The sequence below is a fragment of the Capra hircus genome, chromosome 7 (genome assembly GCF_001704415.2).
Source record: "Capra hircus breed San Clemente chromosome 7, ASM170441v1, whole genome shotgun sequence".
NCBI classification, from domain to species: Eukaryota; Metazoa; Chordata; class Mammalia; order Artiodactyla; family Bovidae; genus Capra; species Capra hircus.
In genome coordinates, this window is record NC_030814.1 from 89,623,355 (window position 1) to 89,637,277 (window position 13,923).

Here is a 13,923-nt window from a genome sequence, read left to right on the forward strand (position 1 = left end):
TGGGGTCAGGGCTAGGGGAGCCAAGCCCGTGCCAGAGACGCAGCGAAGTCCCCAGAAAGAGCCCTCAGCGTTGGCTCATCCCTGGGGGCGCCTGCTGGTTGCCCCGACAACACTAACACAGCTCGTCCCTACGGAGGGGAGGGTGTACGCCAGCCCCACAGGGCTGTTAGTCCCCTGCGCTCCTGAAGCTGAGCTTCATTTGTACCTGGTGAGGGGAGTTGAGTCACGCAGCCCCTGACCCTGGCCTGCCGGGAGTCCCTGGGCACCTGGGGCTGAGAACCAAGGACTGAGGCCCCTGGAATCTGCCCATATGTCTCTCTGGGTCAGAACCAAAGAGCTCAGCCCCAGGCCCTGGGGGGCAACCTCCCCGTGCAGGCAGGTCGCACCGAAAACAGGAAACAGGGTGTCTCCAGGGTTCCTGAAACCATACCTCCACCCACCAAGCACAGCCTCAGGCAGCAGGAACCACTAACCCTGAACAGGGCCTCCAACTAACCCTGAACAGAGGCTCCCTGAAGGGCCCTCTTAATGGAAACCACTCCGGGTGTCACGTGACAGCGCCTGGCCCCTCTGCTAACCCTGGGGACACTCCACCAGCTGAGTGCTGCAGGGTTCCAGGGGAGGCTGAGGGTGGCCATAGGTGCTAAGTCGCTCAGTCCTATCTGACTCTTTGTGACCCCATCAACTGTAGCCTGCCAGGCACCTCTGTCCATGGGGATTCTCCAGGCAAGAATACTGGAATGGGTAAGGGGATCTTCCAGACGCAGGGATCGAACCCAGTCTCCCAAATTGTGGGCAGATTCTTTAACATCTGAGCCACTAGAGAAGCCCAAGAATACTGGAGTGGGTAGTCTATCCCTTCTCCAGGGAATCTTCCCAACCCAGGAACTGAACCAGGGTCTCCTGTATCGCAGGCGGATTCTTTACCAGCTGAGCCACCACGGGCAAGGAAGACAGAGGCTGGCCACTTCCATATCGCCCAAGCTGGGGTGTTTGGGGAGGAGAGTCTGGGTCCCACCCCACCTCCCCTATGAGTCACCAGATCCCCGCGCCCGAGGATGACATGGCCACACGGCTTTGGGAAATACTTTTAAGAGAAGAATTTGTAAAATTAAAGAGTGGGGCCCCAAGGCTCGGGGTGCAGGATTTGGGGTGCAGTGTGGTCCCAGGCGGCCCCTCTATGTGCAGGCACAGCCTGGGGGCTGAGCTCTGACCCTCAGGGGACGTGGGGCAGGGCCCTGTGCATCTTGTGGTGCTCTGGCTGGGTGGGGGCAGAGCGGTCACCACTTGATGAAGACCATGCCAGCCAGCACAGTGTAGCCCAGCACCAGGAAGAGGACCTTGAGCAGCCGGTCGCTCTTCTCCTCCAGCTCCTTGGCCAGGATCTCAAAGAAGGTGACGAAGAGGAAGGTGCCACCTGCCAGGCCCTGAAGCAGCACAGAGGCCACGCTGCTGGGCACGCCCTGGGCGCTCTCAATGCCCAGGCCAAGGCTGATGCCCAGTGGGATCATGGCACTCACGGTGACGGCCAGCTTGGCTGCGTCTCTCAGGGCCATGGCACTCCTGGCCATGCTGATGCCCAGGGCCACAGCCACCAGCATCTCGTGGACGGCCACTCCCACAAACAGGCTCACCACCTTCTCCCCTTCCTCCTGCAGGCCCAGGGCCAGGCCCTCGAAGACTGAGTGGGCCGACAAAGCAAAGACCAGGCTGAGGAGCCGCAGCGGGCTGGAGCGTGACAGCTCCTGAACACTCAGGCCGTGGCTGTGCCCGTGTGGCTCCGCGTAGAGCGCGTGGCCCCGTGGGCCGCCCATGAAGGGGCTCTCGTACTCCGAGTCGCTGCCAGCATCCGAGCTGGCATTGAATGTCTCCAGGTCAATGAAGGCCGGCCTCTCCTTGCGGAAGGTCAGCACCAGCTGCTCCAAGAAGACAGTCATGAAGAAGCCCAACAGCATGATGGTCTCGGCCAGCGGGTAGTCGGTGCTGATGTGCGCGAGAGTCAGGACTTCCTGGAGCTGGAGCGGAGGATGCCAGGGGAAAGGATGGGAGAGGTTCAGAGGCCAGAGGCCATGACCCCACTGCCCACACAACAGGTTCATCAGATATGACCATTCAATTAACAGAAATACCCACTTCATACAGGTTTTAAAAGCGTGAGAGGACAGTGACTCATCCTTGATGGATTGAAAAAAAAATCTATTAGAAAGGGATTAGGGCTCATGCCACTTCCACTGTGTTGACCAACTTGTAAATGGTGTAGAGACTTCCCCGATGGCCTGGTGGTTAAAAATCTGCCTGCCAATGCAGGGGGACACAGGTTCGATTCCTGATCCAGGAAGATCCCACATGCCTTAAGGCAACTAAGCCCCTGGGCCACAACTACTGAAGCTGTGCTCTGCAACAAGAGAAACCACCGCAGTAAGAAGCCCAGAAGACCTAACACAGCCAAAAATGAGTAAATAAATAAATAATAGTTTTTTAAAAAAAGAGTCCATGCTTCCACAGCAGGGGGCACGAATTCCTGCTGGAGAAACTAAGATTCCGAATGCTGCTCGGTGTGGCCAAAAAAATAAAAAATAAAAGCAACCATTTGATACTCTCTAAGATACCCTTCCTTTCTGTACTCCTCCAGCCTTCCATAGGTAGCTTCTAAAACAAACAGACAAATATTTTAAAAAATAAAAGAGTAGTGTGCTAAAGATATGTCCACCAGGAACTTCAGAAAGTAACCTCATTTGGAAGAAGGGTCTTTGCAGACATAACTGAGGTGCAACAGGCTGAGCTGTGTCCTTGACAAACAGAAACTTTTATATGAAAGTCTCCCTACCCCTAGTGCCTCAAGTGTGTGTGTGTGAGTCCTAAGTTGTGTCCAACTCTTTCTAATCCCATGGACTGTAGCCCACCAGGCTCCTCTGTCCATGGGATTTCCCAGGCAAGAATACTGGAGTGGGTTGCCATTCTCTTCTCCGGGGGACCTTCCTGACCCAGGACTTGAACCCAGATCTCCCGCATTGCAGGTAGACTCTTAAGCCTGGTGCCTCAAAACCAACCCTATTTGGAGAAAAGGTCTTTAAATAGGAGATTCAGTTAACAGAAGGCTGTCGGGGCAGCCCTAAGCCACTATGTGGTGTCCTAACAGGAAGAAGAGCCATCCTGTGAAGAGGCTGCAAGAGATGGCTGTCTGCAAGGCAGGGAGGGAGGCCACAGGAGGCCCCGCCCTGCCAGCACCTTGATCTCAGACTTGTGGCCTCCAGCCCTAGGAGAGAGTAAGTGTCTGTTGTTCAAGCCCCTCATATCTGATCTTCTGTCATGGTCACTCCAGGAAACTCATTCATAAGATAAGGATCTTGAGATGACATCCTCCCGGATAAGGATGGGGCCCGAATCCAATGACAGGTGTCCTTCTGAGAGAGAAAAGGAGAGACACACAGGGAGAGGCCATGTGATGATGGAGGCAGAGATTGGGTGATGCTCGCACAGGGCCAGGGACACCAGGGACTCCAGACGATTCCCACAAGCCAGGAGGGACACAGGATACACTCATTCTCATGGCCTCAGAAGGACCCAGACCACTGACCCCTTGGTCTTGGACTTCTGGCCTCCAGATCATGATGTCAGTCGGGCCTTCTGGCCCGGATGCCTCCAGAGGTTTGCTTCCACATGACTCAGAGGCTGTTTCTGGGGCCCCTGTCACTCTACCCTCCTGGGTGAAGGTGCTGAGAACCAATAGGAGGCTTGCCAGCACATCTGGCTGTCCTCACCAGACCCCTTGAGCCAGTACCATCCAACAGAACCTTCCAGATGATGGAAGTGTTCTCTGTCTATGCTGTCTGACATGGAACCCACCAGCCACGCATGGCCCTTGAGGACCTGAAATGTGACTGGTGCAACTGAGGACTGGCCTGTTGAATTGTGTTCAATTTCAATTCACTGAAACCTGACCAGCTGGAATGGTCAGTGACGGCCACACTGGACCATGAAGCGGGAGCTCTGGTGGGGGCTGGAGGGTGGCCAGGAGGAGGGGCCTGGCCCACTGAGGTGTTGGGGAGTCCCGGGCAGGGGTGCGGCACAGGAGTGGTTCTGGGAGGACTGTGAGAGGGCCCTGTGCGCTGAAGGGGAAAGGGGAGGGGCAAGGCCATTGCAGTAGTCCAGGCTGGTGGTGACACTGTCAGAACGCGGGAAGGGGGTGCAGAGTACACCAGAGAGGACTCAGATCTCATCCTCACTGATGCCAAGTGCACAAGTTTCCCATGCTCCGTAATGGAGGAACATAAGCTTAGAAGTGCAAAACACTGCCCAGCCCTCAGTGTCAGCAGTCCAGGCACAGGATGGGGCTTGTAGATAAAGCAAAAGGCACAGTGAGGAAGCCCATGTGGCCAGGGACTGTGGGTGGCTCTCAGCCAAGAGCTTGGGAGAAACTGTGCCCCAGTTCGACAATCAGGAAGGAATTGAACTATGTCTCACAACCACGTGAGCTCAGATGCCAACGTGTCACCAGCTGAACCTTGGGATGAGACCACAGCCCAGCAAATACCTCTACTGCTGCCTCAAGAAAGCCAGCAGCCAAGTGTTAACCAGACTCCTGACACACAGAAACTGTGGTCTTAAAATACGTGCTGTTTTAAGATGCTAAGTTTGTAATAATTTGTTATGCAGCAAACATCTGACTGATACAGGAGTTGAAGAGAGGCCACAATCGTCAGCTTCAGGACAAAGCGCACATGCCTGGTGCAAGTGGTCTGGTCAAGTAACAACTGATGAGCCTACCATCTGGGAACCCTAGGTCTTGTTCAAACCCCTTGTTTACCAGGTAAGACCCAGAAAGGAAAAGCAACCAGCTCATGGTCACACAGCAAGTTCACTTTCTACTTCCCCTCACACTTATAGTGTCAAGGTCCCTAAGCTTGGTATCAGGGTTGAAAAGCACCAGAGATGGGGGAGGGGCAAGATAAAGGTAGGAGATTAAGAGGTATAAACTATTATGTATAAAATAAGGACTTCCCAAATGGTCCAATGGTTGAAACTCTGAGCTCCCAATGCAGAGGACCTGGGTTTGATCCCTGATAGGGGAACTAGATCCCACATGTTACAACCAAGAGTCCAAATTGCCACAACTAAGAGTCTGCAATTAAAGATTCCACACAATACAAAGAAGATTGTGCATGTAACAGTGAAGATCCCATGTGCCACAACTAAGACCTGGTGCAGCCAAAGAAATAAAGACTAAAAAGATTAAATAAATAGGCTACAAAGATGTATCATAAAGCATAGGGAATATAGCAATAGCTTCTAATAACTATGAAGAAAGTGAAAGTGAAAGTTGCTTAGTTGTGTCTGACTCTTTGTGACCCCATGGACTGTATAGTCCATGGAATTCTCCCCAGGCCAGAATACTGGAGTGTGTAGCTGTTCCTTTCTCTAGGGGATCTTCCCAACACAAGGATCCAACCCAGGTCTTTCACATTGCAGGCAGATTATTTACCAGCTGAGCCACCAGGGAAGCCCAGGAATACTGGAGTGGGTAGCCTATCCTTTCTCCAGCAGATCTTCCTGACCCAGGAATCGAACCAGGGTCTCCTGCATCATAGGCAGATTCTTTACCAGCTGAGCTACCAGGGAAGCCCTTTAATAACTATAAATGGAGTATAACCTTGATAAAATTGTGAATCCCTATGCTGCATACCTGAAACTGACAAAATATTGTACATCAACTATATCTTGGTTTAAAAAAAGAAACGGAAGAAAGAAAAGCAGCAGAGACGCTTGGCCATAAGATGCCATGGGCCACTACTGCCAGCCCAGGGAGCCTTACCTTTTCCCTCACAGCCGGCAGTAAAGCATTGAAGCACGTGGCCAGAAAGACCCCACCGCCAAAGGTGTTGCAGAGCGAGAGAATCTTTTTCGAGCGGTGGGCCTTCTCAAAGTCCATCTCGATGATCTTCACAGGGAGCAGGGAGCCAAGCAGCATGAAGAAGAACATGCCCACCATGCAGAGGATTTTGGCCACCAACAGCTTCACCATGGTGGCGTCCCCTGGCTGCTCTGGTCGCCGCCTGGCCAAACCATGTGTGGGCGCACACTCCCGTCCCACAATGCGCTAGGGGGTCCAACCACGCAGCTGGGGGCTCATGCCTCAGTCCAGCCTCTGTGAATGTCAGGGGCAATGGCATCAGCTGTTGGACTGGTCCTCTGACCAGCTCTAGAAACCAAGCCCATCATCCCCAGTATTTCTACCCACTCCAGGCCTAGCATGCATCATTGTCTCCTGCAGAAAATTCTCCATGGCTGCACTGTCCAGTATGGCAGTCACTAGACACACGTGTCTGTGTAAGTTAATTAAATAAAATGCAGAAATAGGGACTTCCCTGCTGGCCCAGCGTCTAAGACTCCACTGCAGGGACTAAGACTAAGGCTAAGACTTCCCAGTGCAGGGGACCCAGGTTTAATCCCTTGTCAGGGAACTAGATTCCACATGCCACAGCTAAGACCCAGTGTAGGCAAAAAAAATAAATAAATAAACATTTAAATAAAACTCAGTAGAATTCAGCTCCTCTGTCGCACTAACCATATTTCAAGTGTCCAGTAGGCACCTGAGTCTAGCAGCTGCCATACTGGACAGCAAAGAGAACACTTCCATCATTGCACAATGTTCTGGGTCCCCCTGCCCTTATGTAAAATCCAACAACTTTACCCTGAAACAAAGGTTCTGCACCGCCTCCCCTCACTGGCCTTTGTGGTCCCTGACTGTGGTAAGCCTGCTCCCACCTCAGGGCCTTTGCACCTGTTGCTCTCTTCCCCAGGCCACGTTTCCCTAAACTTCCAGTGATGCTTGTCTTTCAGATCGCTGCCTCCAGGACCCCTTGAAGGGGCCTCCCCCTGCCCTAAATGGTACTGCCTGTACCCACCTCAAGGCTCCAAGCAGAACCGATGCTCAGTAACAGCTGGCTGACAAACGGACGAGCTGAAGCATGTGGACCTCTTTATGGGACTCAGTGAGACAACTGAAGTCGATCTCGCCCTAGACAGACCCGAAAATGTCACCATTAATACAGTAGACTGTGGCTGCTCCCCAACCTCTCAGGTCTCACTGCCCACGACCCCCTGGTCAGTTCAGATGCCACCAGGGGGCAGATATCTCATTCCCCATCCCTAGGCATCACTGGTGCTACAGGAAACTACATAAAATTCCCGAATGTCCTTACTCACCTTGGGCCGCGACTTCCACAGGATCAAGGAGTCTGTCTTCCCCAGTCCGAAGCCAGGTACACAGTAGGTGCCCAGTAAATACCTGCCGAGGATCAGGATGCCCCAATCTGTAGCGTAGGGGTGAGGGTGGCCTGGACGCCCTCAAACCGGGGGCTAATGGGGCTAGGCAGAGGGGACGGTCTCATTCATTCATCCTTTCACTCAGCATTTATTGAGCACTTTTTGTGTACCCAGCGCTGCTCCCGGCGCCCCGCTCGACAGGTGACAAAGTCGCGCTCCGCTGGGGAAACCCGACGCAAATCAAAGGCGGGGCCTCGGCTAACAGGCAGCAGAGCCCGCCTGGCCCCGAGCCGCCCAGGCCCAGCCCGCACGTACCTCCGTCTGGTACTCGCCCGCCCGCCAGAGCCATCTGCCGCCCAACTGCCAGGCGGTGTCGACCCTTCTGCCGGGCTCCCGGCCGAGCCCTAGATCGGCGCGCCGCTGCCCACGCCCCGCCCACGCCTCTGACCACTGGCCGCCCCAAGCGCCGCGGGCCACGTTCTGCACGCCATTGGCTGTTACAGTTGCCACTCAAACTGCGACTCCGCCTCTCCTACCGGCAAGGGAAAGTAGTTTCCTCCCACTGAGCGGCGGGTACGGGCACAGGGTGGCTCCGGTGGGAAACTCAGACCTTAGAGGAAGGGTGCCGGAAGAATTTGGCTTCCAGAGCTGTCCAGGGGCTGCTGGTGCTGAATCCCGTTCGGATCGAGTCTTGGCAGTTGTCAGGAAAGGATTTACTACGTGTGACTGTCCCTCTCGGAGCATCCTGGCTGCTGATGCCCTTCCTGTCGGCTTAAGAAGCAGATTTATCCCTTCAACATCTCTGCTTCCTATGTGGCAGAATATTTTCTTGGAGAACTTCTGTCAACAAAACAAAGCTCTCTCCCCTTTTGGAGCTTATGTTCTAAGAGACAGAAAATAATCGATAAACAGAATAAGTAATAAAATTATATCAGAAGGTGACAAGTGCTCTGGAGCAATAGAGCCCAGCGAGGGTTATCAAGAGCGCTGGGAGGTGGTTTGGGATATACACACACACACTACTGTATATGATAGATAACCAACAGCACCTACTGTATAGCACAGGGAACTCTACCCAACGTTCTGTGATAACCTATATGAGAAAGGAATCTTAAAAAAGAATGAATATGTTATGTACACCTGTGGTTAATTCATGTCGATGTATGACAGAAAAACTGATATTGTAAACCAGTCATCCATCAAAAATAAACAAACACTTTTTTAAAAGCATAAATATACATATATGTACAACTGAGGCATTTTCCTGTGGACCTGAAACCAACACAACATCAACTTTACTCCAATAAAATTAAAATATATTTAAAAATAGAGTGCTGGGTGGTGAATTGCTATTTTGAGTTTTTTGTTTGTTTGTTTGTTTAATTGTTTTAGGATATATACCCAGGAGTGAATTTGCCTGGACAAATGGATATTTTTTAGACAGGGAGAAGGAGACTTTTTTTTAAAAAAAAGCTTGATATTAGTGCTCCAGAGCACTTGTCACCTTCTGATATAATTTTATTACTTATAAAAAAGCAACAAGACTAATTATTTATTACTTACCAAAAAGCAAAAAAAAAAAAAAATGGCAACCAGACTTAAGAAAGAAGAGACTGTATTCATTTGTTAACTAAAATCTTATTGTCAGCCTACCATGAGCCAGGCATGGGAGAGTTACTAAGAATAAAATGGAGAATGCTACAATATGGATGAATCTAAATGCATTAGGCTAATTGAAATAAGACAATCACAAAAGGATAAATACTGTATAATTCCACTCACAGGAGGTCCTAGAGGAGTCAATCCATAGAGACAGGAAGTAGATGGTGGGACCAGAGGCGGGGGGAGGTTGGGGAGTCAGTGTTTCATGGAGACAAGAGCTTCAGTTTGGGAAAATGAGAAAGTCCTGGAGATGATGGTAGCTGTACAACAATGTGACTGTGCTTAATGCCGCTGGGCTGTGTACTTAAAAATGATGAAAATGATAAATTTAATGTTATGCATATCTCACCACAGCAGCTTTCCAGGAGGCTCAGTGGTAAAGAATCTACCTATCAATGTAGGAGACACAGGGGATGCTGGTTCCATCCCTATGTCAGGAAGATCCCCTGGAGGAGGAAATGGCAACCCACTCCAGTATTCTTGCCTAGAAAATTTCATGGACAGAAGAGCCTGGCGGGGCTACAGCCCTTGGGATCGCAAAGAGTCAGACGCAATTGAGTGAGTTAGCACAGAGGCAGACTTAATAGGCAGACCTCTAAGATGATTCCAAATGACTCCTACATCCTAGGAGTCACATCCTTATATAATCTCCCCTTCTCCAGCTTAGGGTGCACCCAGTGACTTGATTCCAATGAAGAGAATATTGTCAAGTGATGCGATGTCATTTTCATGATTAGGTTTCAGAAGACTGACTTCTGTCTTCCTAGCACAACTCTCTCTATTGCATTTTCAGCTTGCTTTTCTTTTCTTTTCTTTTTTTTTTTCTTTTTTTGAGGGAGGGGTGCTGCGCCATGCAGCTGTAGAAACTTAGTCTTCCACCAGGGATTGAACTCTGACCTTCAGCAGTGAGAACATGAAGTTCTAATCATGGGACCACCAGGAAACTCCTTCAGCTTGTATGTTTTGGTAAAGCAAGTTGAGATGCTGAAGAAGCCCACACTGCAAGAAACTGAGGGTGGCCTCTAGCCCAACAGCTGAGATCTTTGGCACAAGAGCCTGCAGGGAACTGAATGCTGCCAACAACCACGTGTGATCTCGGAGCAGGGTCCTGCTCCTGTTGGGCATTCATAGGGCTCATGCCTAGTGGACACTTCAGTTACAACCTTTGAGAGATCCTGAACTGAGGACTCAGATAGGTGAACCTGGGTTCCTAACCCACAGAAACTGAGTTAATAAACCTTGTTGTGGTAAGCCACTAAGTTTTGGGGTAACTTTTTATGCAGCAAAAGATAACGATACATATATATAAAGGGAAAACTGTTGATTGTACTAAGAATTATTCAGAAAAAAAAGAAAAAGGTCTGCATTAACCAAATGAAGAGTGGTGAGGAGTAGGGGGGGAGACAGAATGTTTGATGTGAAAGTGAAAAAGAGGACTTCTGTGGCAGTCCAAGGGCTAAGACTCCATCAGGAGGCATGGGTTCGATCCTTGGTTGGGGAACTAAGACCCCAGATGCCGCACAGCAAAAAAAAAAAAAAAAAAAAGCTGGCCACATTGGGGGAACTGAAACGCCAGGCTGGCTGGATGCTGGTGAGTGATGCAGAGAGCTGAAGGTCAGTCCCAGAAGCCATGTTAAGGCATTTGGATTTCCCCATCAATGCACTGTGATTCAGTGATGAAATCTCATTGAGGAGTTCTAAGCTGGTGAGGGCTTCCCAGGTGACACTAGTGGTAAAGAGTGTAGGAGACACAAGAGCCACAGTTTTAACCCCTGGGTGGGAAAGATCCCCTGGCATTGGAAATGGCACCCCACTCCAGTTTTCTTGCCTGGAAAATCCTATGGGCATAGGAGCCTTGTGGTCTAGAGCCCATGGGGCCACAAAGAGTTGGACACAACTGAGCAAATAAGCACAAGCAGGAGAAGCTTGTGATCCAACTGATGCTTTATAGTGATTTTGAGACCTATGTCCACACTTGGGTTGAAGCCTTTGAGAGATCCTGAACTTGGAGGACTCAGCTAAGTGAACCTGGATTCCTGATCCACAGAAAGATGGAATTGTAAAGGGAACAAGTGAAGGCAGGGAGACCAGTGGAGGAATTTGAGGAAGAACTGATGCCGGTTTATTTTTATTTTTTTATTTTTGGCTGCACTGTGTGGCATGTCGGATCTTAGTCCCCTGACCAAGGATCAAGCCCGTGCCTCCCGCAGTGGAAGCTCAGAGTCTTAACCACAGGACCACCAGGGAAGTCCCAAGAACTGATGCTAGTTTACACAAGGGCATTGACAAGGGAGATGCAGAGAAGTGGGTGAATCTGAAAACCATCTTGGAGAGTGAACTGACAGGACTTGGCATTGGTGCTGGTTTGTCTGTGGGTTGTGGGAGTAGGAGGTGTTGAGGATGACTTGTAGTTTTCTAGTTTGAGCAGTCAGATAGATCCCAGCGGTGTTCACTAAAATAGGAAAAACTGGAGGAGGCACAGACATTGGAGGTGTCAGAAGACTAAGTTTGGCTTTGCAGAGTTTAAGTATGACAAGTCTATAAGTTCTTAACGTTTAATGCCACTTTCTGCCTGTATGGAATTTGCTTCATGACAAGCATGCAATATATGGTAGCTTTTTTTAATGAAGCATAGTTTATTTACAATGGTCTGCCAATTTTTGCTATACAGCAAATGACTCAGATATATATATTCAGTATATATATATTTATACATTCTTCTTCATATTCTTTTCCATTATGGTTTATCACATGATATTAAATACAGTTCCCTGTGCTATACAGTAGGACCTTGTTGTTTATCCATTCGGTGTGTAATAGTTTGCATCTGCTAATCCCCAGCTCCCAGTCAGCCTCTCCTCGCCACCCTCCCCCATGGCAACCACAAGTCTGTTCTATATGTCTGCAAGTCTGTTTTTGTTTTATAGGTAAGTTCATTTCTGTCATATTTTAGATTCCAGGTCTAAGTGATATTATACAGTATTTGTCTTTCTCTTTCTGACTGACTTAGTATGTTGATCTCCATCCATGTTGCTGCAAATGGCTTTTTTTTTTTATGGCTGAATAGTATTCATTGTATATCTGTGGGGTGTGCGTGTGTGCTCAGGTCGCTCAGTTGTGTCTGACTCTTTGTGATCCTATGGACTGTAGCCCACCCGGCTCTTCTGTCCATGGTGGGTTATCATTTCCTACTCTTGGGGATCTTTCCCACCCAGGGATCAAACCTGAGTCTCTTGCATCTCCTGCATTGGCAGGAGGATTCTCACCACTTGTGCCACCTGGGAAGCTGATATATGTATGGTAACTATTTTTACTATTGGACACACAGTGACTTGACTCTTTTTTCTGTTTTCCATAATTCACAACAACAAAAAAGACCATTCATAATAACAGCACACCACGTAACTGCCCCCAGGCTCCCTTCCTATAGGAGAATTCATGAACTGCAGTGTGTATGTTAGTCACTCAGTGGTGTCTGACTCTTTGCGACCCCAGGGACTGTAGCCCACCAGGCTCCTCCATGGGATTCTCTAGGCAAGAGTACTGGAATGGGTTGCCATTTCCTCCTCCAATAATGTGAAATATTTATTCATAAATCTTTAGAGGAGGAGGCTGCTCAGAGAAGAACTGCATAGCTTCAAGCTTTTTTTAGTTCCAGATATATTTTTGAAAGCTTCCTAGACTCCAGGACCTATGCAAGAGCAGGTATCTTCAGAGTACAATAGAAAAAATATTGACAAATTTGACTGCATTGAGTACTTGAAAAATCTCCCATCATGAAAGATTCTGAATGAGCTCAAAAGATAAGTGACAGGCCAGGAGGAAATGTTGAAAATAGATGAAATCGAGCTCTTGATAGCAAGCAAACGTCCCAAAATAAAATGGGAAGGGAGATAAACAAACAATTCTTAGGAGAACAAACACAAGAGGTGAATAAATACAGGAAAAGATACTCAAGCTGTGCAGATAATCATGGAAATAGGAAATAAAACCATCTGAACAGGGAATTCCCTGGAGGTCCAGAGGTTAGGGCTCCTTGCTTCCACTGTAGGGGGTAGTGCCCCTGATTGGGGAACTAAGATCCCACATGTTTCATGGCATGGCCTCTCCAAAAATACCCACCAAAAATTTCCATCTGAAAAGCTTTACTGAGGTGTAAATGATGTACAAGAAACTACACATATTCTAAGTATACAGTTTGATAAGTGTTGACATATGTACACACCTGAGAAATCATTCTCACGCTCAAGATAGTGAACATAAACTGCACCCACTGAAAAAAATGACCTCCTGCCCCTCCCCACCACCGATCCCCAAACAGCTGCCATTCTGTCATGGTTGTTCAACTGGGTAGTTTCCAGTATTGGCTTTGCAAACAGCACTGCCCCCATCATTCCTCTGACTGCCACTGGGTGGCCATTCATGAAGGTTGCTGTTGGGCATACATTCCCAGGGCGGTGGGAGGGGAGGGTGAGGGAGGGCGTGGCTTGGGTGAAATTGTATATCCAGAGATTTTAGGGTATCTAGATGCTCAGCTCTAGAATTTCATGTGAGGACTTCCCTGGTGGTCCAGTGGCTAAGACTTCACCTTCCAACGCAGTGGACGATGTAGGTTCAACCCCTGGTCAGGGAACTAGATCCCACATGCAGCAACTAAGACATCGAATATTGCAGCTAAAAGATACTGCATGCAAAAAATAAGACCTGGAGCAGTCAAATAAATAATAAATAAATAAATATTTTTAAAAATTCATTGAGCTGTTTGCTTATAATGTACACATGTATGCTACACGCAGATAAAAAGTTTAAGAAGCACAGTGATGACAGGGAGAAAGAGATTTCCGACCCAAGTCCACGAGAGCTTATGAAGACTGTGGAAACAGCCTTCAGTTCAGTTCAGTTCAGTTCAGTCGCTCAGTCGTGTCCGACTCTTTGCGACCCCACGAATCGAAGCATGCCAGGTCTCCCTGTCCATCACCAACTCCCGGAGTTCAC

At 49.2% G+C, this 13,923-nt stretch overlaps 1 protein-coding gene across 4 annotated transcripts; it reads right to left on the reverse strand.

The window, feature by feature from the left end:
* On the reverse strand, window positions 1,077-7,705 carry SLC39A3 (solute carrier family 39 member 3). 4 transcript variants are annotated; one of them, XM_018049964.1, is made up of 5 exons: window positions 7,582-7,705; window positions 7,207-7,288; window positions 6,906-7,018; window positions 5,813-6,145; window positions 1,080-2,015 (listed from the first exon to the last, which is right to left on the reverse strand). In XM_018049964.1, the coding sequence occupies exons 4-5, from the start codon at window positions 6,020-6,022 to the stop codon at window positions 1,281-1,283; spliced, it is 945 nt and encodes a 314-aa protein (XP_017905453.1). In that variant the 5' UTR covers window positions 6,023-6,145; window positions 6,906-7,018; window positions 7,207-7,288; window positions 7,582-7,705; the 3' UTR covers window positions 1,080-1,280.

What these genes read in the sequence shown, in the direction of transcription:
- SLC39A3 (XM_013965264.2), bottom strand. Translation starts at nt 6,022, where the DNA reads ATGGTGAAGCTGTTGGTGGCCAAAATCCTCTGCATGGTGGGCATGTTC. An exon ending in TGCCGGCTGTGAGGGAAAAG is followed by an intron (nt 2,016 to 5,812) that starts GTAAGGCTCCCT and finishes CCTCCGCTCCAG; the next exon opens with CTCCAGGAAGTCCTGACTCT.